The following is a 27,089-nucleotide window of genomic DNA, read 5'->3' on the forward strand; positions in this document are numbered from 1 at the left end:
GACACACTTTGGTTCAATGAGGCCGAGCCAATAACTCAAGTTCAAGAAGGGAGACAGAGCCGAACATAAAGCAGATCACACGGTTTATTTCCCAGGTCCCGACGGTTCTCGGCACCAGCAGGCCACCGGAGGATCCGCCGAAAGACACGCACAGGTCCGGGGATGCGGCCCCCACGGCCTGGGTCACGGCAGTGCTCTGGAGGCTCTCGCAGAGGGATGCAGGGCAGAGCAAGGAAGGGTCCGCTTTCCCGGAGCTGGAGACAAGTCCGTGGAGGGCAGACAAGCGTCCAAAGATGTGGCCGGAAAGCTCCCGCTTTTGTACAGTTCAGTGAAGGGTGTGGTGCATCATGACATCTTCAGTGTGTCTTATCGGGGTCCCACAGAGCGCGGGGCCGGGTTGGAAGCCCCGGCTACAAAGTGTTCGCCATATCGTGGCACGCAGGCCTCATAGTTACACTTGGTCGCACAAAATGGAGTTACTTATGTCAAGTCTCATACGTCACACACACATCCTGACTCTCATACACACACAAATCTATTTCTATAACACAATTGCCGTCCGTTTTCATCCTTTCAGAACGAAGTAAAGTTCCGGGCTCGCCCTCCCCATCCTGAAGGAAATCCTGGTGATTCCATTAACGGGGTAAGTACACCGTCACCTGTTGAGGACCCTAAGTCAGTGTGACATCATAGACAAATTCTGAGTAGGTTCAGTTGTTCTGCTCTGTTACTGTTGTCCCTATTGGTATGAAGATGGTGATGGAATACATGGTTCCAGAGGTCCCTCCCAGCTCTAAAATGCTGTCATTTTTCCTTGGCACTCTTTTACCCGCAGTATCCTCTTCTGATTCTGCATTAGAGTCTCATTTCTGGATTGTCTTAGTAGTACTTTAGTCACCTTTCTGTCTTCAGCCTCTTTTCCTGCCGGTCTTGCAATGGGGCTATATTAATGCTTCAAAAACATTAGTATTATAGTAGTATATCATTCTATCAATACTATAATACTAATGCTTTCCTAGAAGCTGCAGCTTACCTGCAAAGTAAGATGGTTTGCCCTCTGGAGTTAAACATTAGGAAAAACTAACTGGCAATAGCAGAGACAAACAGAAACAACATAAATGGGTAGAATGGACCACGGTGCGTGACTTACGTTAGTCTTCTCTGAGGAAGACACGTTTACGTTAAGACCAGAATGTCTTGAGAAGATCATAAGGAAGGGTATCACAGAGAAAGAAAAGCAAGTGTCTGCATAGGGAGTGAGCTTGGGGGACTGGACGAAAGGTCAGAATGGCTGGAGCACAGAAAACAAGAAGGGGAGAGAGAGAGGAAACAAATCCCAGCAAGAGGTAGAGGCCAGGTCACCAGGGCAGGGAGATGATTCCTGAATTTGGCAAATGGAGATTACTGGTGACTTTGAGGAGCTTTTTTCGTTTGTGGCACGTTATCATCATTGGCCTATGCAAGGCCCTTCTCAATCTCTCTCTCTCTCTCTCTCAAATTTCTCTTATGGCCCCAGTATCTCCGAGTCACGCCAGCCGGGTAGCAGTCACCTGTATTGAATGAATGTTCTATGGGTCCTTGAAAAGGAATTCTGTTCTCTGTTTTCAAAGGTATAAGCTATAGTGACAATATATTCCTTAATATGATATTTAGGTTATCTATATGCTTTATTACAATTTTTTCCATTTCAACTGCCATGAACTTGAATCTCCTACTGTCATTGTAACTTTTATCTTGTTTTTTGAATATTGATGCTGTTTCCTTTGCTGCAAATTCAAAACTGTTATATCTTCACTGAGAAATAGACCCTTTATCATTCCAAGTGTCTTTCTTTGACTTGCTTAATGATTTTGACCTGGATTCAACCCTGTTTGATTGTGACACCTGCTCTCTTTTTATTTGCATTTGCCTGATTATACTATTGCCCATCTTTTATTGTCGGCATTTATGTGTAAATAGCAGAGAGTTAGGTTTTGCTTTGTGATCAATCTGCCAATCTTTCTCATTTAATAGGTGAGTTAAGCCTATTTACATTTTTGACGTGAGAGGTATGTCTGAGCATAGATCTGCCACATTATCTCGTCACATTTTCTCCTTTCAACCTTTTAAAAAAAAAATCCTCCATGAGCTGATGTTTGCTTTGTTTTATGTATGTTACTTCTGTTAATTTGGAAGGTTTATGTATTTTTTTCTAATGGGATTGTTAGGGGCAGAAATAGTATTGCTTTGTTTTATGTATGTTACTTCTGTTAATTTGGAAGGTTTATGTATTTTTTTCTAATGGGATTGTTAGGGGCAGAAGTAGTATTGCTTTGTTTTATGTATGTTACTTCTGTTAATTTGGAAGGTTTATATAATTTTTTTCTAATGGGATTATTAGGGGCAGAAATATTAATCATCCTCTGTTAACCATGATTTTTAGCTATAGTTATAAGAAGTGGGAGTTGTATGCCCCAGGACATGGGAGTTGACCTTGGAATGCTACCCATTCTCCTTAACTGCCTATCATCATTAAAAGATTAAGTCTGGTAGAAACAAAAGGGTCCCGGAGGTACCCCACCCTTTTGCAAACCCCAGCCCGAATTTCCTGTAACCTGTCAACCATTATACCCATTCTTGCCCTAGCCGGTTTGCCTCAGTGTTTAGAGCCAGATTGAAGGGTCCCATTCTTATTCCTTTTGTGCACTTCCCCATATAACCCTTGTCCTTCTACCCAATATAAGGAACTGGCTTATGGGGAAGGGGTTAGAGCACATTTTCATGGATAACCCTTACTGCTCTCCCATATTGCCGTATTGCCGGCAATACTGCAATAAATGCGCATTTACAATTCAACCCTTTATCTGCTTATCTGAAGTGGTGACAGGCAGCCCGGACCCATTGTGTGCAGTTTCAGGATAGTTTTATAATGTGCTTAAACCTCAGTTTCTTTGGACATTGTCTATAATTCCACACTATGATCAATGATAAAATGTATTTTCTTTTTCTGCACTTTAACTTGGCATTGTAAAGTACACTTATATACTTTGACTTATCACCTTTAATGACACTTTAAAGATAAAATATCAATGAACTACCTTTTTTCCTACCTTTCCGTCAGAGTTTTACTATTTCATATTTGATTACAGCTTCCACATACACATCACCAATTTTCTAGTGATATTTTCACCCACCATTTGTCTTCCTTCCTTTTTTCCTTTTCTCTTGTATTAATTTTATGTTTTTATTGATTTTTTAGAGAGAGAGAAAGAGAGAGAGAGAGACATCAACTCGAGAGAAAAACATCGATTGGTTGCCTCCTGCCGAAACCACAACCTGGGCATGTGTCCTTCCCCTTTGCCCCCACCAACAGGGCAGTTCGTAGTTGTATCTGGCATTGAGATTTTATTTAAAGAAAGGGTTTTATTGCAAAAAAGTACAAACTTGTCTATAGAGTACACACTCAATACGCACACATCAGCTGACTGTATTCACCTGGCATTTTATTGTGTGCTGTCCTGCATTCTGCACATATCCCTGGAGTACAGAGTGAAAGTGGGTTCCAGGCGCATCACCAGGCTCCTAGCTCTACTCCTCTGAGAGCGTCCCTAAATAGGCCGAATACGGTTTGAACATAATCATAAAATATATATATTAGAATATAAGTATTTTATAGTGTGAAGAGAAAGAGGACTATTCATTTAAGTAAGACTGAGACAGTCCTAAATATAGGAACTAGAAAATAATTCATTTTTGCCATTGGAAAGTAGATAAAACTATTGAGATACAACGCCCATCTGCTAGCAGCATTTTCAAGGTGCCAGGCGGTAAAAGAGGAAAGCAGTCCCTTGGTTTCTGTGTACTTGGATGCATGTTGCATGTGTTGTACACATGGCAGAAGCCTGGGCATCTTGCTAGCTGTTGAGTTTCAGGATCCATTTTGACTGCTTCTCCCAAATGGGGCAGGAAATGTTCATTACATGGATACAGTCATTCCCATTGCCTTCTTTTACCTCTCAGGACTTTGTTCCTACTGACAACCACCACATCTTATTGTGTTTACTTATGTAGACTTCTGTTAGACTGAGCTTTTCTTTTTTAATGAAATTTATTGGGGTGACATTGGTTAATAAGATTATACAGGTTTCATGTGTACAATTCTATGATACATCATCTGTATACTGCATTGTGTGCCCACACACTGCGCTCCTAAGGGTCAAGACTGTGCGTTAGACTTATCTTTGCACCCCCAGCACCTAGTATATGCTTGGCACATAATCAAACAGTAATTAGATGGGAACCAGAATACACGAGGTCAGGTCTCACAAGTCCTCTGCTCTACCAGTAACTATATGCTTATTCAGTCAACAAGTATTTGAGGGCTTTCTGAGTGTGAGGTGGTGTACTGTACACTGGAATGAGCTCTAACTCAGCAAAGAGCCAAACCTAAATGATTTAGCAGCAACCATGAGCCTTAATGGATAGGGATTCTTAGGGACTATCTACTTTGCTCTCTTATAGGAGTAATTTATGGAACCCCAAACTTTATTTTTCCTTCACTCTGGGGTCAGAAAAAAAGGGGCAAAGGCACAAGACATACCCAGGGCTCACACCACATTCGCAGAATATCATAATAAGAATCAAATAATAAACTTTAATTTAAACATATCCCAGTAGAATAATTATTTTGAAGTACAAAAATAATTGTAAAATGTTCGTCCATTTGCAAGTAATATTTGCTACAGACTATAAATAGTACATGGATGCTATGATCTGTACACATTACACAACATTCCTAGGCCTGGACCTTCCTCCCTCCTGTATCGTCACATGGAAAAAGGCAGCTGTGAAACCACTGTGCAGTCCTGAGACCCTGCCAAGACTTTTCAGAAGTAGCTACCCCGAATGGCAGAACTGTATGGTATCTTTCCTAAACCAGTCTTTATAGGTGTTTTTTTTGTTGTTTTTGTTACTGTTTTTGTTTCAATTCTATAGATTAATAGCTTTTTAAAAAATTACTCTAAAATTCTGGGAATTGCTATATTTGGAATATCAGTTTTTCCCCCCCAAAAGACAGGAAAACGCAGGGAGAAGTGTGAAATTCAACAAAAGCTCAATTAAAAGTAAATTGCCATCAGTGGAAAAGCGTTTCAAGTATAGGACATTTGAAAATAACAACAATTAACTGGAAGACAAATTTCATTGCCAAAAGCCACTGAGGAGTTCCATCTGTTGTTTTCCCATTATGACCTTTCCTAATATTTTAAGTGAGGTAAGAATCACAAGGGGTCAAAACATTATAGCAGGCTCTTCCCTGCTATATTGAGGAAACAGAAGCTTAGCAGGAAAATGGGTGTAACTTTGTTTTCTAAAATTCAGTCATCCAGGCCAGTTTATTCTGATCTGTGCTCTGAACTGCTGAGATCTGAGCCTAAGACAAAGGATAAGAAAACTGGTCATCCTGAGCAGAGCTGAGGAACTCCTGCGGCTCTCCAGAAGGCAAAGGCTCTCTGAGGTCTTCAATCGTCTGTCCTTAGTTGCTCTGACTCCTGCCATGTTCCCATCTCTTCTATGCAGCTTCTTCACCCATAGGGATGGCTCTGTACTTTCTACACCTGTAATACTGGGCACCTTAAACTCATAGAAAAAAATATGGTGTAGAAACAAAGGTAATCTAGTACATAAAAACATGTAGGTCTATTTTCTGAAAATAGCTTGTGAGCCTAAGAATGCTCAGTTCTATAACAGGTTTATGTTGCAAAAGCGCAAAACCACGGGGCTGGAATATGACTTAGGATGGAGCCCAGCCATCAGGAAATCCCTCGAAGAGCTCTATGCAGTCCACATTCTACATCATTAACGTCACTAAATGGCCATAATGCATACATATACCCTTTGCAGGCCTACTTTCAAAACTATGTTTATTCCACAAGACATATGGAAGAAAAACCTAACTTGTTTTGTTACTTAAAATATAATGAAGAAATGACAAATGAGATTGTGTATTTTGCTTCCTGAAGGTGCCACACAGATTTTTTCATAGTACTCACCTTTTAAAAAATTGCATTGTTACTCCACTGCGACACGTTATTATCAAGAATTCAATTACTGAAAGATTAACCCCTAAGCCTATTATCTATTAATGACTGGGCAGCTTGGTAAAGGATCTTGCTGCCATTATTAGAATCATATCACTATTTATAACTTCTGTTCTCCTGAGATTCAGAGGCGCATTACAGACTCTTTATGGAATTCCCCAGCAACGAGGGATAGTGTACCGAGATGGCTAAAAATGAGATGATAGAATGATGGCGACTCTTGAGCATGAATGGCATTTGTTATTGCAGCTTGGAGAAAATGCCATAGAATGTTAGTGTAAAACAAAAAAGTTATGCCGTTTCCCTTAAAGTCAGTAAATTACGTAACAGTACTCTGAGTATTTTTGGAAGAAAGGCACCAGATAAGTCCAAAGTCTTATTGCTGGTCAGGTCACATAGGGGCCACAGCACAGACTATGGCACTTGGTTCGGCCAGGAAGCAGCCTAAGCTGGCACTGGTCTTGAGGCTTGAAGAGCAAGGACGGAAAACGTCAAGAAAATAGAGCCCTGCTTCTTACATTAAACTTGAGGAAAACGATTTCCAATTTTACGTCAAAGCAGCAACTGGTTCCCTCGGCCTCTGGAGCCATGTTAGACAGGCACCCTGTTCTCTTTGGCCCATTTCTTCATGATCCTGATGATGTACTCCACTTGGGTGTTACCCGTGCTTCTCAGTAGATGGAGCACTTCTCGAAGGGTCTCTCTGAGGAAAGGATTTGAAAGGACAAAGTGTTTCAATAGACAATGAAAAGTAACAGGTAACAAACTCGTAACTGTTCTTAAAATACGTCTAGTAGGGCATTTTTGGTAAGACTTTCCCTGTGTATTTATAAGCCAATTACAAACTCCCTAGCTTTCTATCTTATGGTGGCAGAGTAAAATGAAAATTCTGATATCCTTCTTGCCAACCCAAGTTTTCCTTGTTTACTTATACTACCTACACACTTGTATTAATCTTTTTGTCTTAATATGACATGAATATTTCCATTTCTGTGCTAATTCTGCATGACAGAGTAGAAAGAGGGTGTATCAACAAGCTGGGGTCAGACTTGGGTTCAAATTCTAGCTCCGTACTAACACTTAACTTGTCCGAGTCCCAGATTTCTCTTTGTTTTAAGGTAATAATCACCATAAGCTGGGTATCACTGCCATATTTGTGAAATTTTACAAAGCCACAGGAATGGATGATGTCTTCAAGAAAAAAATATATTAATAAATATGGCTAAGAAGAAAGTTAAGGACCAAGATTTGGCAAATGCCCAGTATTTATGTTTTAAGTAATTTAAATTTAATTACAATTAAAATTAATGTTTTAAGTAATGCATATTAAAACTCCCCTATTACCTTATCAAATCTACAGGTAACTTTGTATTGATTGTCTTCCCTAAGAAGCGTCTCATATGCCCTGACTGGTGAGGCTCAGTTGGTTGAGCACTGGCCCATGCACCAAGAGGTGGCAGGTTTGCATCCAGTCAGAGCACATGCCAGGTTGTGGGCTCAGTCCCCAGTAGGGGACATGCAGGAGGCAGCTGATTGATGTTTCTCTCATGGATGGTTCTTTTTCTATCTCCCTTCCTCTCTCTCTAAAATCAATAAAAACATACTAAAAAAAAAAAGAATTTTCTCATATTTTTTACTTCGTTTTTCCCCTCTTTTACTTAACCAAATTCTTTTAAGCCTTTATTTCAGGTTAGAAGTAGATACAAGGCAGGAGGTAATTTTTGATAGACTATTTACTTAAAAAATAATCACATCTCCTATTCACACATCATAACAAATACATTCCATGAAGTTATTTTTAGAACACTGAATTTAGTTTTTTTTAAAAAATATATCTTTATTGATTTCAGAGAGAGGAAGGGAGAGGGGGAGAGAGAGAGAGAGAGAGAAACGTCAATGATGAGAGAGTCATTGATCGGCTGCCTCCTGCACACCCCCAATTGGGGATCGAGTCCGCAACCCGGGCATGTGCCCTGACCGGGAATCAAACCTTGATCTCCTGGATCATAGGTCGATGCTCGACCGCTGAGCCACGCCTGGCCAGGCTGAATTTAGTTTTAAGCATTTCAGTTTTTGTTACAAATGGAGCTACAGGCCACTTAATTTTATATAATCTAATATATCTATTTTCTGGGTTATTAGAGGCACATGAAGAAAAAACTATCAACCACATCTACTCCATTCCTAATTCTCTGAGGCCTAAACCAAAAGACAAGAAAAAGCCAACAGGCAAAGAAAAGAGTAGAAAAGATTGAAGAAGACTTTTTTATGAAATGGCAATTCACATGAGGCAAATATCTACCTTGCTCTTAAATTTGAGAGCTGTAGTATACTCAGTGTCCCCAGGACACAGGATTTAGAATGATCTGATTCTATAAAATAAAAGATTTCTGGAGGAAAAAGGTCAGATAGAAAGATATAACATCTTAACTTTTATTCATCATTCTAAAACATAATTTTGAGTTTTCAGAAGAGGATGGTTGTCATCCATGAAAACAATTCTTTTCCCTCACAAACCAGCAAATGAGTAGCAGTAGTGCTTCTTGTCTGTGTACTTACTTGGGTTCTCGCCCAGCTAAGATCATCTGGAAAATGCCCACACAGGCACCCCTCTTGCCTTCCCAATATTCAGGGTTAGGATCCAGCCTCTCTAGGACATCGAAGGCTTTGGCTGAATAGTAAAACTGGCCCATCTGAATAAAAGAAAGAATTATGCTAATACTTGTAGTCACAAGATTACACAGACTGAAACCAAACATAAAGATGCCGTGAAACAGAAGTGTATAAAATGAGTGCATGACATTTTCAGTTAGCAAATTAGATAAATTTAAATTCCTTATTAAACCAAGAAAAAGGAAAATCACAGTTTGGGTGCGTGGGTTCAATTTAAATCAGCTTACCTTCCTTCAGTTTTCAACACTAACATTTTTTCTATGCGTAGTCAAGTTATTCTGTAATCAACACATCTGTCATTTCTTCTAATTATATTTTAATCTTGAGGATAAACTCTGACGTCTGTGATCTGAACTGAGTATTTTTCATGTCCTCTCAATACATCCTGTGGGGGTTGCTGTAACTCATTTTATGCTAGTTTGACCGTGTTCAACCCGAGGATGGCCTTCCCTGACCTTGTCTAGGTTCTCAGTGTGCCTGGATGTATACTGACTACTACTCTCAAACACCAAATCTTTAAAACATTTTATTTCTTTTGACAGATATCTTCCCCAAGTGTACTACAAATTTCCTTGGCCTTGTAGAACATGCTGAATGTCCTTAAATTCTGCTTAGATGAGTTTTCCTGACTGGCAGTCATGAACGCAGCGTTACCAGTTTCGCTGAAGGCTTCACATTGCTGAGCAATCCTCTGCTCAGTGCGGTTGAGTTACTTCTCCATTCCTGTGCACTGCTGTCACAAACACCAATTTCCTGAAGAGCTCTACTGCATTCTTAGCATAGCTTTTCTCTCTGCTTCAGAGGGAAAACACAACCTTCCTCCCTTCAGTTCAAATTATACCTTATTCATCCGTCCGTCTTCTCTGCCTATCTCACAGGCAGAAGTGTTCTCACTCCTTTTCAAGGTTAATCCTTCCTAGATCCTCCTAAGCATTTTCTGAGTGAAATCACACACACAGAATGGTGCATGCAACATAAATGTACAGTTTAATGTCTGATTGCTAGGTGAATACAAGTGTAACCGCTACCCAGGCCAAGGAAGGAAACACTGACAGCAAAATGCAAGCTCTTTGCGCCATTTCCAGACCACAACCTTCTCCTTCCCTCCAGAAGTAACTTCTATTCCAACTTTTATGGTCATCAGTTCTTTGACTTTCTTTATAATCACCTATGGATGTATCTTCAGACAATATAAATGAGTTTTGCTCTCAGAATTTTATCTATATGAAATAATACTGTAAATACCCTTTTGTGTCTTACGTGAGTTTATAAGATCATCTATACTGCTGGATATAGCTCTGGTTGATTTATTTTTTAAAAACTTTTAACTCTGAATTATAGATTTATAGAAAGTTGCAAAGATAGTACAGAGAGGTCCCATGTACCTTTCACCCCATCCCCTCACCTCCAGCCCCCACCCCCCACCTTGCAGCGTAGATGACAATAGTTCAATACCACAATCTCAAAACCAGGAAACGTACATGGCTACAATGTAGGGATAGTGCTGTCATTTTAACAAACGTATAGATTCATACAATCGCCACCATCAACATGCACAACCGTTCCATCACCACAAAGATCTCCCTTGTGCTAACCCTTTATCATCAAATGCATTCCCCTCCCTGCTCCTAACCCCTGGGAATCACTAATTTCTTCCATAGTTATATAATGTGCAAGAATGTCAGGCCTGGCCGGGTAGCTCATTGGTTAGAGCGTCGTCTCAATATGTCGATCCCCAGAAAAATCAATGTTTTCCTCCCTCCCCCTCTAAAAAAATCAATGAAAATTGCCCTGGACAGTGTGGCTCAGTTGAGCATCATGCAATGCACTGAGGGGTTGTGGGTTTGATTCCAGGTCAGGGCACGTACCCAGGTTTGGGGTTCCATCCATGGCCGGGGGGGAGGGGAGGGAGGCATATAGGAGGCAACCGATCCATGTTTCTCTCTCACTTCAATGTTTCTCTCTCTCTCCCTCTCCCTTCCTTTCTCTCTGGAATCAATTAAAAAACATATCCTCAGGTGAGGATTAAAAATAATAATTTTTAAAACGTAAATAAATAAATCAACACACTCACTGCACCTGCTTTCTAACCCAGTTCTCCTCTCTCCCTATGGTTTTCCAGCCTCACGTAACTCCATCTCCTCGCATTTGACATTCTCCTTCCTCGGCTTTTGCTAACACGGGAAGAGCAGGGGGAAAGCAATGGAAAACACTTTCTCTCTCCTGGGTTTTTTCTTTCCTCTCTGTTCATCTTCGGCCTCTGTCTCCTTCGCTGACTCTTCTTTCCACTTCTGTCCCATAAGCACATGGCTCCTCACACCACCCCCCGTTAGTTTTTCCCTCTCAGACTCCGCTCCCGCTGCTGCTCCCGCTGCTCCCCCCGCCCCCAGGACGGCAGTGAACCTGCAGGACTGCGTCTCCATCCTGACCTCCCACGCGAGCTCCTGGGCGCCAGCCAGGCTCACCCTGATCATTTCCCACAGGCACTAAGTGTCTCTGCCTGGGAGCCCCAAACACACATCAGGTTTTTAAAATCTAAAATTGAACTAAATTCCTGGCTTTTGAGGTTTTCTTTCCTTCTGCCTCCCCTAACTCACTTACCATCAATACCACCCACCAAGTCATGTTAAACAATTTCAAGTTTCCTGTTTTAAAACCTTTTGCATTGATGGTGACTCACTTTATTTTTGTAGTGAGTCGCTTTGAAATGAGATTTTATTGACTAACACTAGACTCTCTTTACCTTTCCGTGACATTTTTCTGTCTTTTGGATGGGAAGAAATGTTCCAAAAATAGGAATTTCTGGAATGTGAGGATAATTTTTTTTAAAACTTTTAAATTTTTTTAAATCCTCACCTGAGGATATGTTGTTGTTTTTAATTGATTTAAGAGAGAGTGAAAGAAACACTGATGTTCAAGAGAAACATTGATGAGTTGTTGCCCGTAGGTGCCCTGACCTGGGATCAAACCTGCAACCTAGGTATGGTGCCTTGACCAGGATTCGAACCTGCAACCCTTTGGTGTATGGGATGATGCTCCAACTAACTGAGCCACCAGTCCAGGGCAAAAAAAGCTTTTAATTTCTAAAAAGCTCCTCCCTGCCTTTCTACACACACACACACAGTCAGACCTTTACTAAATGATGGCTTTTTCATTTTCTTTCTCTGTTCCTTTGTCTTTTCTCTCCACTGTTTGTATATTAATATTCCTCAAGGTCTGGTTTGCAACCATCTCCTTTTCTCACTTTACTTTCTTACCTGGGCAATCGCACTGTTTTTCAGGGTTCCAATTACTACTAAAATGTTGATGATTTCTCCAAATCTATGTCTCCAGATGTCAGAGGACATCTTTCTTGAGCTTCAAAACCAAATTTCCAACTCCCAGATGAGTATCTGCATCTGGATGCTATCTAAAGATGCACAGCCTTTAGAAATCTGAAACCTCCTCTCTAAGATATTTCATTTACACATAAAAAACCCTGACACACTGTATATTTTTGAGTTCGTTTCATTCACAATAGAGATGACATTTCTGATATCACTATGCAGATCCTCTCACTAATAGCCATTTAAAGTGTCTCTAGGACACTTTTCCCTAACATTTAGCCAACACAGCAATGTGATACTGATCTTCAATTTCCCTTTGCCTCATTCAGACTCACCTTGTAGCAGTCATTAGCAATGAGCTGTAAGAGGCTAAAGGACTCCCCGGAGGTCTCCATCTTGAGATAAAGTTCCCAGGCCAGTCTTGGTTTCTTGTTCATTATATCTACAAAAAGGAACAAAGATTCATGTTTTTTAAATGTACAAGAAATACACTTCTGCATCTTGCTATTCTGTGGCTCTGGTTCTATGTTTCAAATATACAAAATAATGGTAAGTAGCTCTTACATGGAAAGCTTGCAATGTTGGCATTAAGCTGGTTTCCCACCTGAGTTCCTAAACTGAGTTCCCCATCTGAATCCATACTTAAAATTTTTATTTAAGTTAGGATTCAGATAATTGTGTCTTTTTAGGTTGGGTAGAATTCCAGTTTCCACTTAGATCATCTGCTTAAAAGAGGACACTGTCCTATCATTCATTCAATTCTACTTATATACTTTCAGCCTCACTTAGAATATCTGGTTGTTAAAAGGGAGAGACAGACAGTGACTGTAATGTAAGCTAAATATTTTTAAAATTATGTTTTTGACATTTTGCCCATTTTTAGGCCTGCATCATAGTGAAAAGATAAAATCAGCATAACAATATCATTTCACAGAAAACCACTCTGAGACTTTGGAAACTTTAGCAGGAAAAACTTGGCATCTTTCAGGACTATACATGCTAGGTCAATGCTACAGACAGAGCTAATCACAGGGTAAACATATGTGCATGGCCACCCTAACTGACTAGCATTAATAGCGCGACGTTGGTGTTCCCTTATTCTATAGAACAAAATACAAAACAAAATTAGAAAGTGCTCAGAATAATTTCCATCCAGAAGATTATACAGCAGAGAAGAAAAAGATAATTCCTCTGCAATATTTAAAAGAAGACTCATCCCAGCCAGCATAGCTCAGTGGTTAAAGGTCCACCCATGACCTAGGAGGTTACTGTTCGATCCCCAGTCAGGGCACAAGCCCAGGTTGCGGGCTTGACTCCCAGTGGGGGACATGCAGGAGGCAGCCGATCAATGATTCTCTCTTATCATTGATGTTTCTCTCTCTCTCCCTCTCCCTTCCTGTCTCTGAAATCAATTAAAAAAAAGACATTAAAAAACAGTAAAATAATAATAACAATAATAATAAAAGAAGACTCACAGAATGGTCATGGGGATGTAAAGTACAGCATAGGGAATATAGTCAATAATATTGTAATAAGTATGTATGGTGTCAGATGGGTACCAGACTTATCAGGGTGATAACTTAGTAAGCTATATAATGTCTAATCACTGGGTTGTACCCCTTAAACTAATATAATATTGTATGTCAACTGTAATTGAGAAATAAAGATTTAAAGTAAAAAAAAAAAACACAACAAAAACTCACAGCACCGAGCTAACCAACTGAGGTAAATGTAATCATTTTTCAACTTCTCACTTTGGATTAAAAGGAAAACCTGCAAGAGGAAAGAAAGGGAATAAACATGCAGATGGTTCTGCAGTAAAAACATTCATATCAGCTTATCTTACATTAATGATTAACACAGCATTATAGATGACCAAATTCTACACAAGCTGCTAAGAAAGTGGTGAGTTTAACCACTTCTCTCTATCGATATCACAAGCTGACAAATGGTTGGTAGAAGATTTGAACAGAGTAATTAACAACTGCACAATATATATTATTTTCAAGAACACACGACCAGTCCTGGCCGGTGTGGCTCAGTAGTTAGAGTGTAGGCCCATGGACTGAAGGGTCTCGGGTTCAGTTCTGGCCAAGCACACGTACCTTGGTGGCAGGCTCCATCCCAGGGCACGTGTAGGAGGCAACCAATCGATACTTCTCTCTCTCTCCCCCCCCTCTCTCCCCCTTCCACTCTCCCTGAAAAGCAATGAAAAAAATATCCTCAGGTGAAGATTAAATAAAAACAATTTTTTTTTAAAAAGAGAACACATGCCCATGCTCCTGGGCAATTTTAAAGGCCCGGTGTTATACAGACCACATTCTATGACCACAATACAATTAAGTTAGAAATAAAAATAAAATAACCTGAAAAGGATAATGCATGTTTGAAAATCATGAAACACATTTTCAAATAACTCACAGTCAATAAAGGAACCACAATGGAAATTGGTTGAATAATTTGTTAAATAACAAAGTTCAGTTGCATAATTTAACTGAATTATTTTGAATAATTTACACAAACTACCCTATTAAGTTAGACGTCAAGATCATCGATAGCCCTGGAGGAAGGAGATTGACTCGAAAAGGGAATGAGGGGTTTCTAGGGTTATGGTAATATCCTGTTTCATGATTTGGGCTCTGATTTAGGTCTGTTCACCTTTAAAAAATCCATCAAGCTATATACTTTGATTTGTATACTTTCCTCCATGTATGTTATGCTTTTATAAAATGTATCAAAAAAAGGAAAACATTACTGTGGTTATAAAGCCCATAAATCTATTCCCATTGTACTTTTTTTTTTTAAATATGTCTTTATTGATGTTAGAGAGAGGAAGGGAGAGGGAGATAGAGAGAAACATCAATGATGACAGTCATTGATCAGCTGCCTCCCACACGCCCCCTGCTGGGGATCGAGCCTGCAACCTGGGCATGTGCCCTGACCTGGAATCAAACCCTGATCTTCTCGATCGTAGGTCCATGCTCAACCGCTCAGCAGTACCCAGCCGGGCCCATTGTACTTTTTAATATGACCTAAGAAGAAAGAAACTTCATAATCCTTTACCTTCAACATTTTATTTCAGTGAGAAAAAGACAATGGGTTTTTTTTTAACCCTCACCCGAGGATCTTTTTTTTCCCCATTGCTTTTTCAGAGAGTGGAAGGGAAAGAAAGACAGAAACATCAAGGTGAGAGAGACACATCGAGTGGTGGAGCGCCAAGCCTGCAACTGAGGTATGTGCCCGTGGCTGGAATCAAACCCAGGACCCTTCAGTCTGCAGGCCAAGGCTCTAACCACTGAGCCAAACTGGGTACGGCAAGACAACAGTGTTTTTACACAGAATCATTCAAATGCCTTCCAAAACGGGTACCCACCTCTTCACCCTCACTGGTATTGCCTGTTGCAGCCTTGGCTTGGGCATAATTAAAGTTAAAGATGTCATCATTATAGAAGTAACTCTGAAAAACATCCCAAGAACAGGTCACAATGAGCATTAACATATAAAATAGAAAGACATCAGTTATACCAGATAAACACAAAAATAAGCTTAAGGAATTAGCCAATGCCACCAACGCCACCATAGTAAAAGGGCCACCATCTCTAAGAGTACATTTTCTGTGACACATTATATATAGTATTTTGTATACAAACTCATCTAGAAAATTCTATACTGACCTTAAATGAGTTGAGGTAAATCAAGACATCATCAAATTGCTTGAGCAGGAAGAAACAGGAAGCCATGCACTGCCTCCCCGGGATCGTATCTGAAATGAAATGGAATGGCAAAGATACCATGTGTATTCATGAAGCTAAAAGGTGTCTTTAGCTGAAATTTCACTTATTTTATAATGTAGAGATACGAATATATTCCAAGACAGCTTTCTAGATTCTGAAATTACAGATTCTGTTCAGTGGACTACTCCTCAGTGTAATGGAAATCACTGTGCTTGAGGGTGACCAATAATCTCTCTCCATGTTAACTCTGAGTCCAGAATGAACACATGCCCCGCAGGCTACTGTCTCCAGATCTTTTTTATTTCCCTGCCCAACTCTGACGCCCTCAGATGCAGCGAATGTGGCTTGGTCTCCACCATTACTCGTCTAAGACAACCTTGCACTTTCAATCTCAAATGGAGAACAAATCTGCCATGGAACCACGTGATCCTGATCCTGACCCACCCTTCTGTCTGATACCATATTTCTATTTGAGGGGGCAAACGGTTAGTGTAACCCCCACGCTTGCCACTGGCACTCCCAATCCTCCTCATTCTGTTTCTGCTCAATTTCTCTCCCATACCAAATCATCACAGTCATATATACTATACAACCTATTTGTCTTTTATGGTTATAGTCTGCCCCACTAGACTGTATGCTCCACAAGGGAAGGGGGATTTGTTAGTTTTGCTTACTGCTATATCCGCAACACCTCAATAAATTTTTGTTGTATGAATGAATGAAATGGGGAAAGGAAGTATTATTTGATAAATGATTTTGGTGAAACATTTGACAATAAATATCCAGGGGCGGTAAAAATAACCACCAGTTTGGCATGAACACATTGTCAGAACAGACGCTGGCCACAGAACACTGGTATGAACAGCCACACTGGCTACTGGCCCTTTTTACAGCTTTTTCTCAGGTCTTCCACTGAACCTTAACTGATGAAATCAATAATAACAGAAACAAAACTACTTGTGGGAAATATAGGTGAATATTCTATAACTCCAGGGGTAAGAAAGCACTGTCTAAGCTAGATACCCATGGAAGAAATCATCATGGAAAAGGTAAACTTAATTAAGTAAGATTTAAACAGTTTTATATAAGCAAAAATATGACAGGCAAAGTTAAAAGTCAAATGACCCACTGGGGAAAATATCTACAACATGACAAAAGTTTAATACATAGAGAGCTCTTGAAAAATCAATTAAAATTAACATTTCAAATAAAAAACAAAATCAAAATGTTGAAACTCCCGTGAACTAAAGAGCATTTACTCTCCACTTTTATCTACTCTCATCTCGCTTCAGCCAAGATGCTGGGAAGAGGGAGTCCCGATCCTCCCTCCAGTATGCGATTCCCTGTTTATCCTGGGAAAGCCAGCAGACGTATCCCTGGGCGGAGAGCCAACCTCCCCAGGCAGTATGCGACCAGCTCGATGGTGAGTCATGCTCACCAGTACAGATTTCAGACCTACCGCATTCACTAGCTGATCCTCCCACCAGCTGGAAGAACTGCTGGGCAATTTTCATGTGATCCCTCTGGAAAGCAAAGCAGAGCTGATATACAGCAGTAAGCTGGAAACGTTTTATTTGTATTATACTTTATGACATTAACATATTTGTCAGGATTTAACGCGTACCCTTGTTTTAAATTGTCCTAAAACAAAACTAATTCTGATTAGCATACAACTAGAAAATGATAACCTGAAACTGAATTAAAACCTACTCTGGGTCAGACAGAAAAGGAAAGGAAAATCCATCCCCTAGTTCTGTCCTAAAAGTACCTTCACTAAATGGACTCACTCATTTACCCGACAAATACCTATTACTCTTTCACCATATATCAAAACTTATAGTAGGACTTTGGTCATAACAAGGAGTATTTATTAAATAAACTCATTCATTTATTCAGTAATTATTTACTGCCTATCTGTTTAATGAGACACTGTGAAGGGAGCTGGAGATAAGATTTACTTATATCCCACTTTGTTCCAAAAAGAACTTAATATTCTTATTTAGAATATTAGAATTCTAAAGAATAAAATAATTCTTATTCTTTTTAGAATATTAGATGAATAATATTTAGATGATTAAGGGCTTAATTTTAGACACAGTTTTTGTTTATAATGAGCTTTCCCACAGAAACAATAATTACCATTTTACAGATGCCAAAATCATAGCTCAGAGGTGTGCAATGTTAAAAAAAAAGTAACTGAAAATAAGAATAAAGCTGTGCAATGATTTGTTGTTATTAGATATACACACTGTTTAAAAATTGGCCTCTTTTTAAACAAAGCAACAATTCTTAGCATTAAAGCCTTTTGTTTCTTCTTTAACACAGAATTCTTTTTACAATGGAACCTGCTTGGGGCATATGGAGAAATGACGTGCAGAAGAGCCTGCTTGCAGCCTTATTGTTGGTTGAACTCTGACGTCTGTTTTTCCCCAGTATACTATCATTTAGCAAACTATAGGTTACCAGTGATTTCATACTCACCGACCCCATTTCCTGGCCAAGGGCTGCATTGACCACTCCTTTGAGGATATACTCCTGGAAACATGCAATAACACTGACTGATTTCAAAGGAATGAGGAGCTACGAGGTATCTTTCAAGTTAGTTATTTGCATCAACTCAATACTTTACATATATTATCGAAAGTTACCCAGGGTCACTTTTCTCTGTTCTATTCCTGTCCTGAATGAAAGAATTTAGAGATTTTCACTTGGTTTCCAGCAGGCAGTGTCTATATAACAGAACTCATCATATTTTTAAATTCTCAATCTTAAGCAGAAATAACTCAGTGGAAACTTATAGGAGTTATGTTTTGTTTTAGTTCCATACAATGGAAACAAATTAACAGTAAAATATTTACATAATAATTTTTATCACTTTGTCAGCACTGCCATTCTCTGTGGCCATATCATATATTTTATTTCCCCTTTCCAATGATATAACAACCTTCCTTTGCTAGTGATTCTCTATTTTTAAAAAAGTGTGCTTTGGTTTCCATTTGTAAGGTATTCCCTTTTGGAGTCCTAGGGCCTTACCTACACCCCTTTCAGACTTGGTTCTGTTCTTTAACAGATACCCTTCTCAGCAGCTTTATAAATTTTTATGTGGTGCTCTTTTTATTTAAGAAGGCTCATGAAAAGGATCACATAGAAGATGCTGACACTTGTAATACATTTGAGAAATACACCTGTTTAGAATTGATGGGTCTGGAAACATTTTTCAATCAGTGTTTCATTCAATATGTAGAATGACAACTGTGTGCTTAGTGTACATAGCATTGGAGATAAAACACAGACACAGTCCCTGACTGCAAGGAGCTAATAATCAGGTGAGGGAAGAAAGACAAGTTACAGCCGTTGCTGAAAAGCAATGGAAAAAACATCCTTGGGTGAGGGTTAAAAAAAAGAAAGACAAGTTACAGACAATTATACTTGTGATATAAGTCACCGATTTCATCAGAATTCTAGATTTCAGTATTTCTTTTTCTTTCTTTCTTTTTTTTTTAGAGAGTGGAAAGGGGAGAGAAAGAGAAACACTGCTGTGAAAGAGACACATCTATTGGTTGCCTCCCTCACACACCCCGACCAGGGCCGGGGATGGAGCCTGCAACCAAGGTACATGCCCTTGGCCAGAATCAAACCAGGGACCCTTCAGTCTGTGGCCTGACACTCTAACCACTGAGCAAAACTGGCTAGGGCTAGATTTTAGTATTTTCAAACCTCAACCCTTTTGAGGAAATGACCATATATAAGGGAGCTTAAAAATATCAAAAAACCCAGAACATTCATTCTTTTTTTTTTTTATTAATGAAGTTTTTTATTGATTGATTGCTATTAGAGAGAGAGGAAGGAAGAGAGGGAGGGAGAAAGAGAAAGAAACATCGATTTGTTGTTCCACTTATTTATGCATTCATTGGTTGATTCTTATATGTGCCCTGACTGGGGATCGAACCCACAACCTTGGCATATTGGGATGATGCTCTAACCAACTGAGATACCCGATCAGGGCCAGAACATTCATTCTTATATAAACAGCCTCACATAACATTCCTAGGTCAATATACACGAACTTTCCTGGGATTCTATAAGCAGGAATCCTCTTTAATATGCCTTCCAGCTACGGTTCCAAATTTCAATTTTATGCAGAACTTGGTTAGTAAAAATACAACCCATTCTCAGTTACCTGAGGAGTAGTAGGTTCCAGATCCTTGATTAAGTTATAAGCTTCTTGTACATCATCTGAAATACAAAAAATAAGTAGCTATACTTGTCTATATATCAGCACTCTTCTGAAACAGTCCCCAAAAGCAAGATCCTTCAGTACGCAAACATTCATGAGAACCATGGTCTACTTTATCTGACCTCTAATTCTCTGTCAAGTTCAATGTTGAATAGTTATCCTAAAGATAACCAAATATCCTTATGAAAACCACATAAGCCATGAAGCATCTAAAAAATGTTCAAGCAAAGAATATGGGTTGGGTATTACATACCAATGACATTACAGTTATCTAAGAAAAACAACCATTTCCTAAATATATTTTTTTCAACAACAATTAAGAGATATTTACAGGGGTGGGCAAAAGCAAGTTAAATTACTGACCATCATTACCTAAAAGATAAATCATACGTAAGGATAAGAAATAATAGCAATAAGAAGAAGACAGCCTGGTCAAGCGTGGCTCAGCGTCGACCTAGGATCCGGGAGATCACGGTTCGATTCCCGGTCAGGGCACATGCCCGGGTTGTGGGCTCCATCCCTAGTCGGGGGCATGCAGGAGGCAGCTGACCAATGACTCTCATTGTTGATGTTTCGCTCTCTCTCCCTCCCTCTCCCTGAAATCAATAAAGTTATAAAAAAAGCTAAGACAATACAAATAAGTAATACAATAATTAATAAATAATAATACAAGAATAAACTGCCTCGTGTGCTCACAACTGCAGACCTACTTTTGCCAACCCCTGTACTAAGCATGTAGGTGTGAAATGACATGACGTCTGGGATTTGCTTTCCAACATCTCAGCAACAAAAAAGGGAGGGGGGGAGAAATGAGAAACGATGGTCAGTATCTTCAAAACTTTGAATCTGGGATGAGTATTTGGGTGTCCATACTAGTTACTTTTGTTTATGTCTGAAAATTTTCATAATAAAAATTAAGTTAGCCCTGGCCAGGTGGCTCAGTTGGTTGGAGCATCATCCGTCACCAAAAGGTGGCAGGTTACACTCCCAGTCAGGGCACATAGCCAGGTTGCAGGTTCAATACCTGGTCGGGGCACATGCGAGAGGCTACCAATGGATATTTCTCTCTCATCAATTAAAACAAAGACAATTAAAAAATTAATTTATAAAATGTTTCTTTAATTCTTGTCCAAAAGTACATTTCTTTGTACTTATACATCACATAGAGAGAACTGTTTGCAAGTCCCTGTTCTTATTTTAATAAGCACATTTTCCTCAGTGAGAAATATGATGTCTGACTGGTTTTTACTGCACACCCGGAAGGCCCACCCTGTTAGTCTGAGGTCCTTGACAGACGGCCACCACCAATGGGCGGCCATTACTACCCTGTACTTAAAACTTCAGATAAAAGGCTGCTTTAGGCATGTGCCCACAATTTTAACCTTACCTAGGAGCAATATTGCATTCTCTTTGAATCATAACATTTCTCATAAGAAACCAGGGGGACAAGAAACACACAGGGAGACAATTAGAGCAAATAAAAAACAGTTGGGCCCGGCCAGGCGCGGCTCACTGGTTGAGCATCAACCTAGGATCCAGGAGATGTTTGATTCCTGGTCAGGGCACATGCCCGGGTTGTGGGCTCGGTCCCCAGTAGGGGGCGTGCAGGGGGCAGCTGATCAATGACTCTCTCATCATTGATGTTTCTATCTCTCCCTTCCTCTCTCTGAACTCAATAAAGACATATTCAAAATAAATACATACATACATACATACATAAAAATACAATGAATAGACATTTTAAAAAAAAAGTTGATGAAAAAAAGGCTTAAGAAATTGTGGATGCGCATTATACATAGGGGGACTCTAGGAAAAAAAAACATGCCAGGGAGAGGAAGGGAAAACAAAGGAACAACTGAAATACGGTGGTTAAAGCACAAAGGGGAGACAAATGAGAGGAAAACAGAAAAACAGAATGAGGGAGAAGGTTCGAAGTGACAGAGGGGGAAAGAGGCTACGGAGAAAGGGCACAACCAACCAGGTTGCAGGCTGTGCACCTGGCACCAAAAATCTCGCTCTGTCCTATGAATATATAGCGCAAATGTTTTTGGAAGTATTACAGATTTTAAAAGCTAAGCAAATAGTTCATTTAGAGATTAAATGTTCTAAAATATATCTTTATAAGCAAGACCAAGACCAAGTTTTCTTACCTTGACGAAGGTAGTAGATCACCAAGTTTAGCCTGGCTTCAGGAATGACATCAACCAGGGGAGGCAAAACCTGCAAAGCCCCTTCACCTCCTCGGAAAACCACCTAGGGATGGAGAAGCTGTGTTGTTATGGCAATAAGTGCAAATATATTTATTGGTGGAATTGTTTCAGATCCTAGGTCAATGCTCAACCGCTGAGCTACGCCGGCCGGGCTTTTGTGTCAATTTTATTATTAGACCGACCAGAAGAACTTAGAAGAGTGAAATAAAAATTAATTTTCCTCCCTTATATATACGGGGTGGGCAAAAATAGGTTTACAGTTGTATGTTAAACAGTTTATTCCTGTATTACATTATTTATTTATTATTGTATTATTTATTTGTATTACAACTGTAAACCTTTTTTTTGCTCGCCCTGTATATTACTGCCCTCCCAATATCAATTTCCTTGATGAAAAGGCTTGATATTTTAAACACATTTTCTCTCTGTTATAGGATAGTAAAAGCTAGGAACATTTCAGGACCCGTGGAATAGGGAAACTGAGAAGTTTAGTTAACAGCAGTTTGCAGCCACCTAGTAAATCCTGTCTTCCCTAAACCCAGGACGCTTTAGAGTAAATGGTTTGCATTTCTCCTCCCCAGCCAGAGGGTAAATAGCTTAACTCTTACTACCAAGGGAGACTGAGAGCAGAGATCCAATTAGTGCCATTTGCCAACCACACCCAAGGACAGACAAATTAAAAATAAACTGCATTTTGGTCCATCAGCATGAAGCTCATGAATATTCTATTGACCCGCCCTTAAGACCTCTCCTAAACGCCCAGCCTTTAAAACCCCTGAAAGTGAAGGTCCCAGTGCCCTCTCCCCCCTCCCCACCCCGGGGAGAGTGGGGGGGGGGAGCACAACATTGCCATCTTCTCTCTTCTTCCATCTAAGGGACCCAATGAGACTTGCAATAAGGGGAGCAATGGGCAGCAGCAGTTCCTCCGGCCTAACCCCCGACCCTGTCCCCAGGCGCCCCCCCCTTTCCCCTTCTCTCTGACTTCCGAGTGAGCCAAGGCAGCCCAGCCTAGGCTCTCCTGGTACTTCTTCTGTGCACCTTCCTTGTTTCACGGTCCTAAGTATATTTTTGCTGCAATCAATAAATTCTTGCTTTCTCCTTTTCTGCACTTTGTCTTGATTGAAATCTTTCTCTCAAGAAGATAAGAACCAAGGTCTTGTGTCTCCCCGGTAGCATCTCCACAGCAAGGAGGAGTTCCCTTGGAGTACAGGAATATTTGCTGAGCTACCTCCCTTCATTCATCTTTCTAACTGCTGAGATGTACAAAATAGGGTAAGATTCAAGTCAGCCAAGATGGGAGATACTATTCACCAGATTGTGCCTGATGAGTTCTTTCGCAAATTCGAAGGAAGAAGAAGCGTTGTCCATCAAGCTTTTGAGTTCTGCCTGAAATTGAAAAAGGAAAGACTTGTGAAAACAACACGTGTGTAGTTCTAACACCACATATTTGTGCAATGCTTTATAGCTTCAAAGAATTTAACATGCTATTTATTTTGTTCAGGACTCTAAGAAGTAATGTAATTATGATTATCCTCATTTTAATTGTTTTTAAATATATATATATATATGTTTTTATTGATTTTACAGAAAAAGGAAGGGAGAGGGAGAGGGAGAGGGAGAGGGAGAGGGAGAGGGAGAGGGAGAGGGAGAGGGAGAGGGAGAGGGAGAGGGAGAGGGAGAGGGAGAGGGAGAGGGAGAGACGGAGAGACGGAGAGACGGAGAGACGGAGAAACGGAGAAACATTGATGTCAGAGAGAAATATCCATCAGTTGCCTACTGCATACACCCCGAAAGGGGATCGAACCAGCGACCTTTCAGTACACAGGATGGGACTATACTCAACCAACTGTGTCACACCGGCCAGAGATATTCTCATTTTACAGTTGAGAACATTGACGCCTATAAAAGTTGTGACCTGAACCTTACACTAAGTAGCAAATTTGAAATTGGTGAACCCAAGTTTGAAGACTCCTAGAGTTAATCTTTTCTATCAGGGCCAAAGGTAATAAAGGAGCTAAACTTTTAGTAACTGAGGTTAATTCTTCAATCTGGCCATGCCACCTATATTCTGAACTCTCATTGTACCTCCTTCCTGCTGAATTGAAAATACCTCTTCCAGTCCTGGACCGGTATCTCAGTTGTTTAGAGCATTGTCCCCATACAACAAGGTTGCAGGTTCCATCCCTGGGCAGGGCACATACAAGAATAAACCAATAAATGCACACAAATAAGTGGAACAATAAATCGATTTTTTTCTCTCTCCCCCCTTTCACTCTCTCTAAAATCAATCAATCAATAAAATAAAATACCTCTTCCCTCTGTTTTATTATTTATTAGACCTATCAGATCTCTTCTATGTTCTCTTGCCCCCTTACCACCCCTTAGAACAAATGGCCAGCCATTTCCAGCATAGTCACTAATACACAAGATACTCACTCACCCCTTCCTCAGCTTTCTGCTTTCCCACCTCGCCAATCTATAATTATGAGTAATCCTCTCTTCCTCCCTTTTCCACTTTCATCAGTGGTAGCTAAGGTTTTCTGGATAAAATAGTTAAATTCTTGATTAGTCTCACTAACCACTACAAGCTTGTTCTACCTGATCTTGACGGGAGTGCACATCTACTCAGCAATCCTTTTATTAATCTCTTTTCGTGATCGCAGTAGCAGTTCCAAAGAGTTGGGTAATATTAGGCTAGATCAGCAGTTTTTAAGCTCTTAAATCTCAAGATTCCTTTTATAATCTTAAATATTATTAAGGATCCCAAAGAGCTCTTGTTTATGTGGATTATAGTCATCAATATTTATTGTAGTAGAAATTAAAACAAAAAATTTTAAGTATTCAATTAATCAAAAAATATAAACCTACTATACATTAACATAAATAACTTTTTTTAAAAATATATTTTCCAAGACAAAAATTTTGTGAGAATGGTGGGACCAGGCCCTGAGTGGGTCTGCCTAGGGTCAGCCGGTAGTGTGTAGTTTTTTTCTTTTTTTAGCTGTATAGGACAAGTATAATTTATACATTTAAAAAAGTTATAATTCTACAGTTCCCGGGGGTAAATGTTATAGTCACTGAATGACTCTGCTTGATATTATGTCGTCTTCAGTGTATGGGTTCTTGACTTCTGGTAGGAAAGACTTCACAATATGAGTCCAGGTGACTATGAGGGTACATTTATTAAAGGTGGGGACAGGGAAACAAGGAAGGGTTTAGCATAGAAAGCAACAGAGAGCCCAGGCTGGGCTGCTTTGGCTCACTGGGAAGTCAGAGAAAAGGGGGCCTTGGAGACAGGTTTGGGGGTTAGCCTGGGACAAACTGCTGCTGCCCATGGCTCCCCTGGTTGCAAGTCTCAGGGACCCTTAGAATTTAAGAGATGCATGCCTGTGGGGGAAGGAAAAGGGGAAGGGGATGGTGCAGGTGGGTTTTTCTCTCTCTCCTGCTGGTCTGAATCTTAAGGGAGGTATCAGAGGAGGGTTTCAGCAAAATATTCATCAGTTTTCCCGATAAGCACTTTCATGGTTGTGGTCTCTACTGATTGGTCAGTGCCGGGACAGGTGGTCATCAGTCATTGCAGCTGGTTCTAGCATTGCCCACCTGGTTTTGCAGCTTTTCTGAGCCTGGAACTGAAATACAACTGAGGCCTAGATGCTATCTCTAGGGAGGTGACCTTCTATATCTGGCTGTAAATTGCTCAGCCAGTTTGTTTAGCTCTCTGTTCAGTTTCTCTGTTCCACTTGTCCTGGCTTACTGGCCTGTCTCACTGTTTTACATGTTTGCAAATCTCTTTAATGTCTGGCTTAATAGCAAACAGCTAGATAGGCATATCTGTAACTGCATTTGAACTGTTTTGAAATCACATTGTCTCTGGAAAACTTGATTGAACACTTGAGAGAATAAAAGTGAAAAGAAAACGTCTTTTAGTTTTCTGAGGATAGTTTTAATCTCAGGCAGGGCCAGCCAGAGCTCAGGGTGAGGAAAGTGAGGCACCCAGGGCATAGATTTAAGGCATACCACTCACATCTGTGCAGTGTGCAATTGCTGACTTTTCAGTTTTGCCCTGGGCAGCAGCTTGCCTCTCTCATAAGTCCAGGCCCTGCCTCACAGACGCCATGAAATGGAATCCCAGAGCACAGTTTGAGAGCCACTGGGCTAGATTATTCAAATCAATGCTCTCGCCTGGCCGGGCGTGGCTCAGTGGTTGAGCATCGACCTAGGATCTAAGCGATCGAGGTTTAATTCCCGGTCAGGGCACATGCCCGGGTTGCGGGCTAGGCAGCCGATCAATGACTCTCTCATCATTGATGTTTTTCTCTCTCTCTCTCCCCCTCCTTTCCTCTCTCTGAAATCAGTAAAGATATATTTTTTTAAAAAAACAAAAAAACAAATCAATGCTCTCACTGAAAACAGCTACATAAAAATAGATATACTCTTAAAACATTCTCTTAAGAATACCAAAGAAAGTAATAAGTTACCGGACCAAAAATGAAGGGGAAGACAGAACCTAGAGAAGGAAGCAAGCATGAAAGCCACTTTTGCCCTGAAGGCTTTACTGATTCTACAAAACTCAAACTTTTAGTTGAGAGTCTTGGCGGGCAACAAGAACAAAAAATAAGGCCCGGGACCTGCACAGGGAGTCTAGCAGGAGACCCTGCCCCACAATCAGCAAGGACTCCACAGAGCTCCGCTGGCAAGGGAAGGATGAACTAGCAGCACTAGAGCAGCCCTAGTGCAGAATCACAGCCCAGCTCGGGTGCCATGGCAGTTCAGGCAATCGCATGCCTCTAGTTCGGTTCACAGAGGTCCCAAACTGATAGTTGTCCCGGGGA

General features: G+C 40.3%; 1 protein-coding gene across 2 annotated transcripts in view; it reads right to left on the reverse strand.

The window, feature by feature from the left end:
* Positions 1 to 4,079: 4,079 nt before the first annotated feature.
* The window catches only part of IFT56 (intraflagellar transport 56), a 37,601-nt gene continuing 14,591 nt past the window's right edge, over positions 4,080 to 27,089 (reverse strand). Inside the window, exons 8-18 of one of the 2 annotated variants that reach the window (XM_081146325.1) lie at positions 23,569 to 23,643; positions 22,198 to 22,300; positions 19,991 to 20,046; positions 18,292 to 18,345; positions 17,270 to 17,333; positions 15,751 to 15,839; positions 15,450 to 15,533; positions 13,780 to 13,849; positions 12,412 to 12,518; positions 8,637 to 8,770; positions 4,080 to 6,780 (exon numbers count right to left, since the gene is read on the reverse strand). In XM_081146325.1, the coding sequence (XP_081002451.1) occupies positions 6,669 to 6,780; positions 8,637 to 8,770; positions 12,412 to 12,518; positions 13,780 to 13,849; positions 15,450 to 15,533; positions 15,751 to 15,839; positions 17,270 to 17,333; positions 18,292 to 18,345; positions 19,991 to 20,046; positions 22,198 to 22,300; positions 23,569 to 23,643 (948 nt within the window). In that variant the 3' untranslated portion in view covers positions 4,080 to 6,668. The remainder of the gene's footprint in view (positions 6,781 to 8,636; positions 8,771 to 12,411; positions 12,519 to 13,779; positions 13,850 to 15,449; positions 15,534 to 15,750; positions 15,840 to 17,269; positions 17,334 to 18,291; positions 18,346 to 19,990; positions 20,047 to 22,197; positions 22,301 to 23,568; positions 23,644 to 27,089) is intronic. The other variant, XM_081146326.1, reaches the window with a different exon arrangement.

This window comes from Miniopterus schreibersii (assembly GCF_964146895.1).
Source record: "Miniopterus schreibersii genome assembly, chromosome: 9".
NCBI lineage: Eukaryota > Metazoa > Chordata > Mammalia > Chiroptera > Miniopteridae > Miniopterus > Miniopterus schreibersii.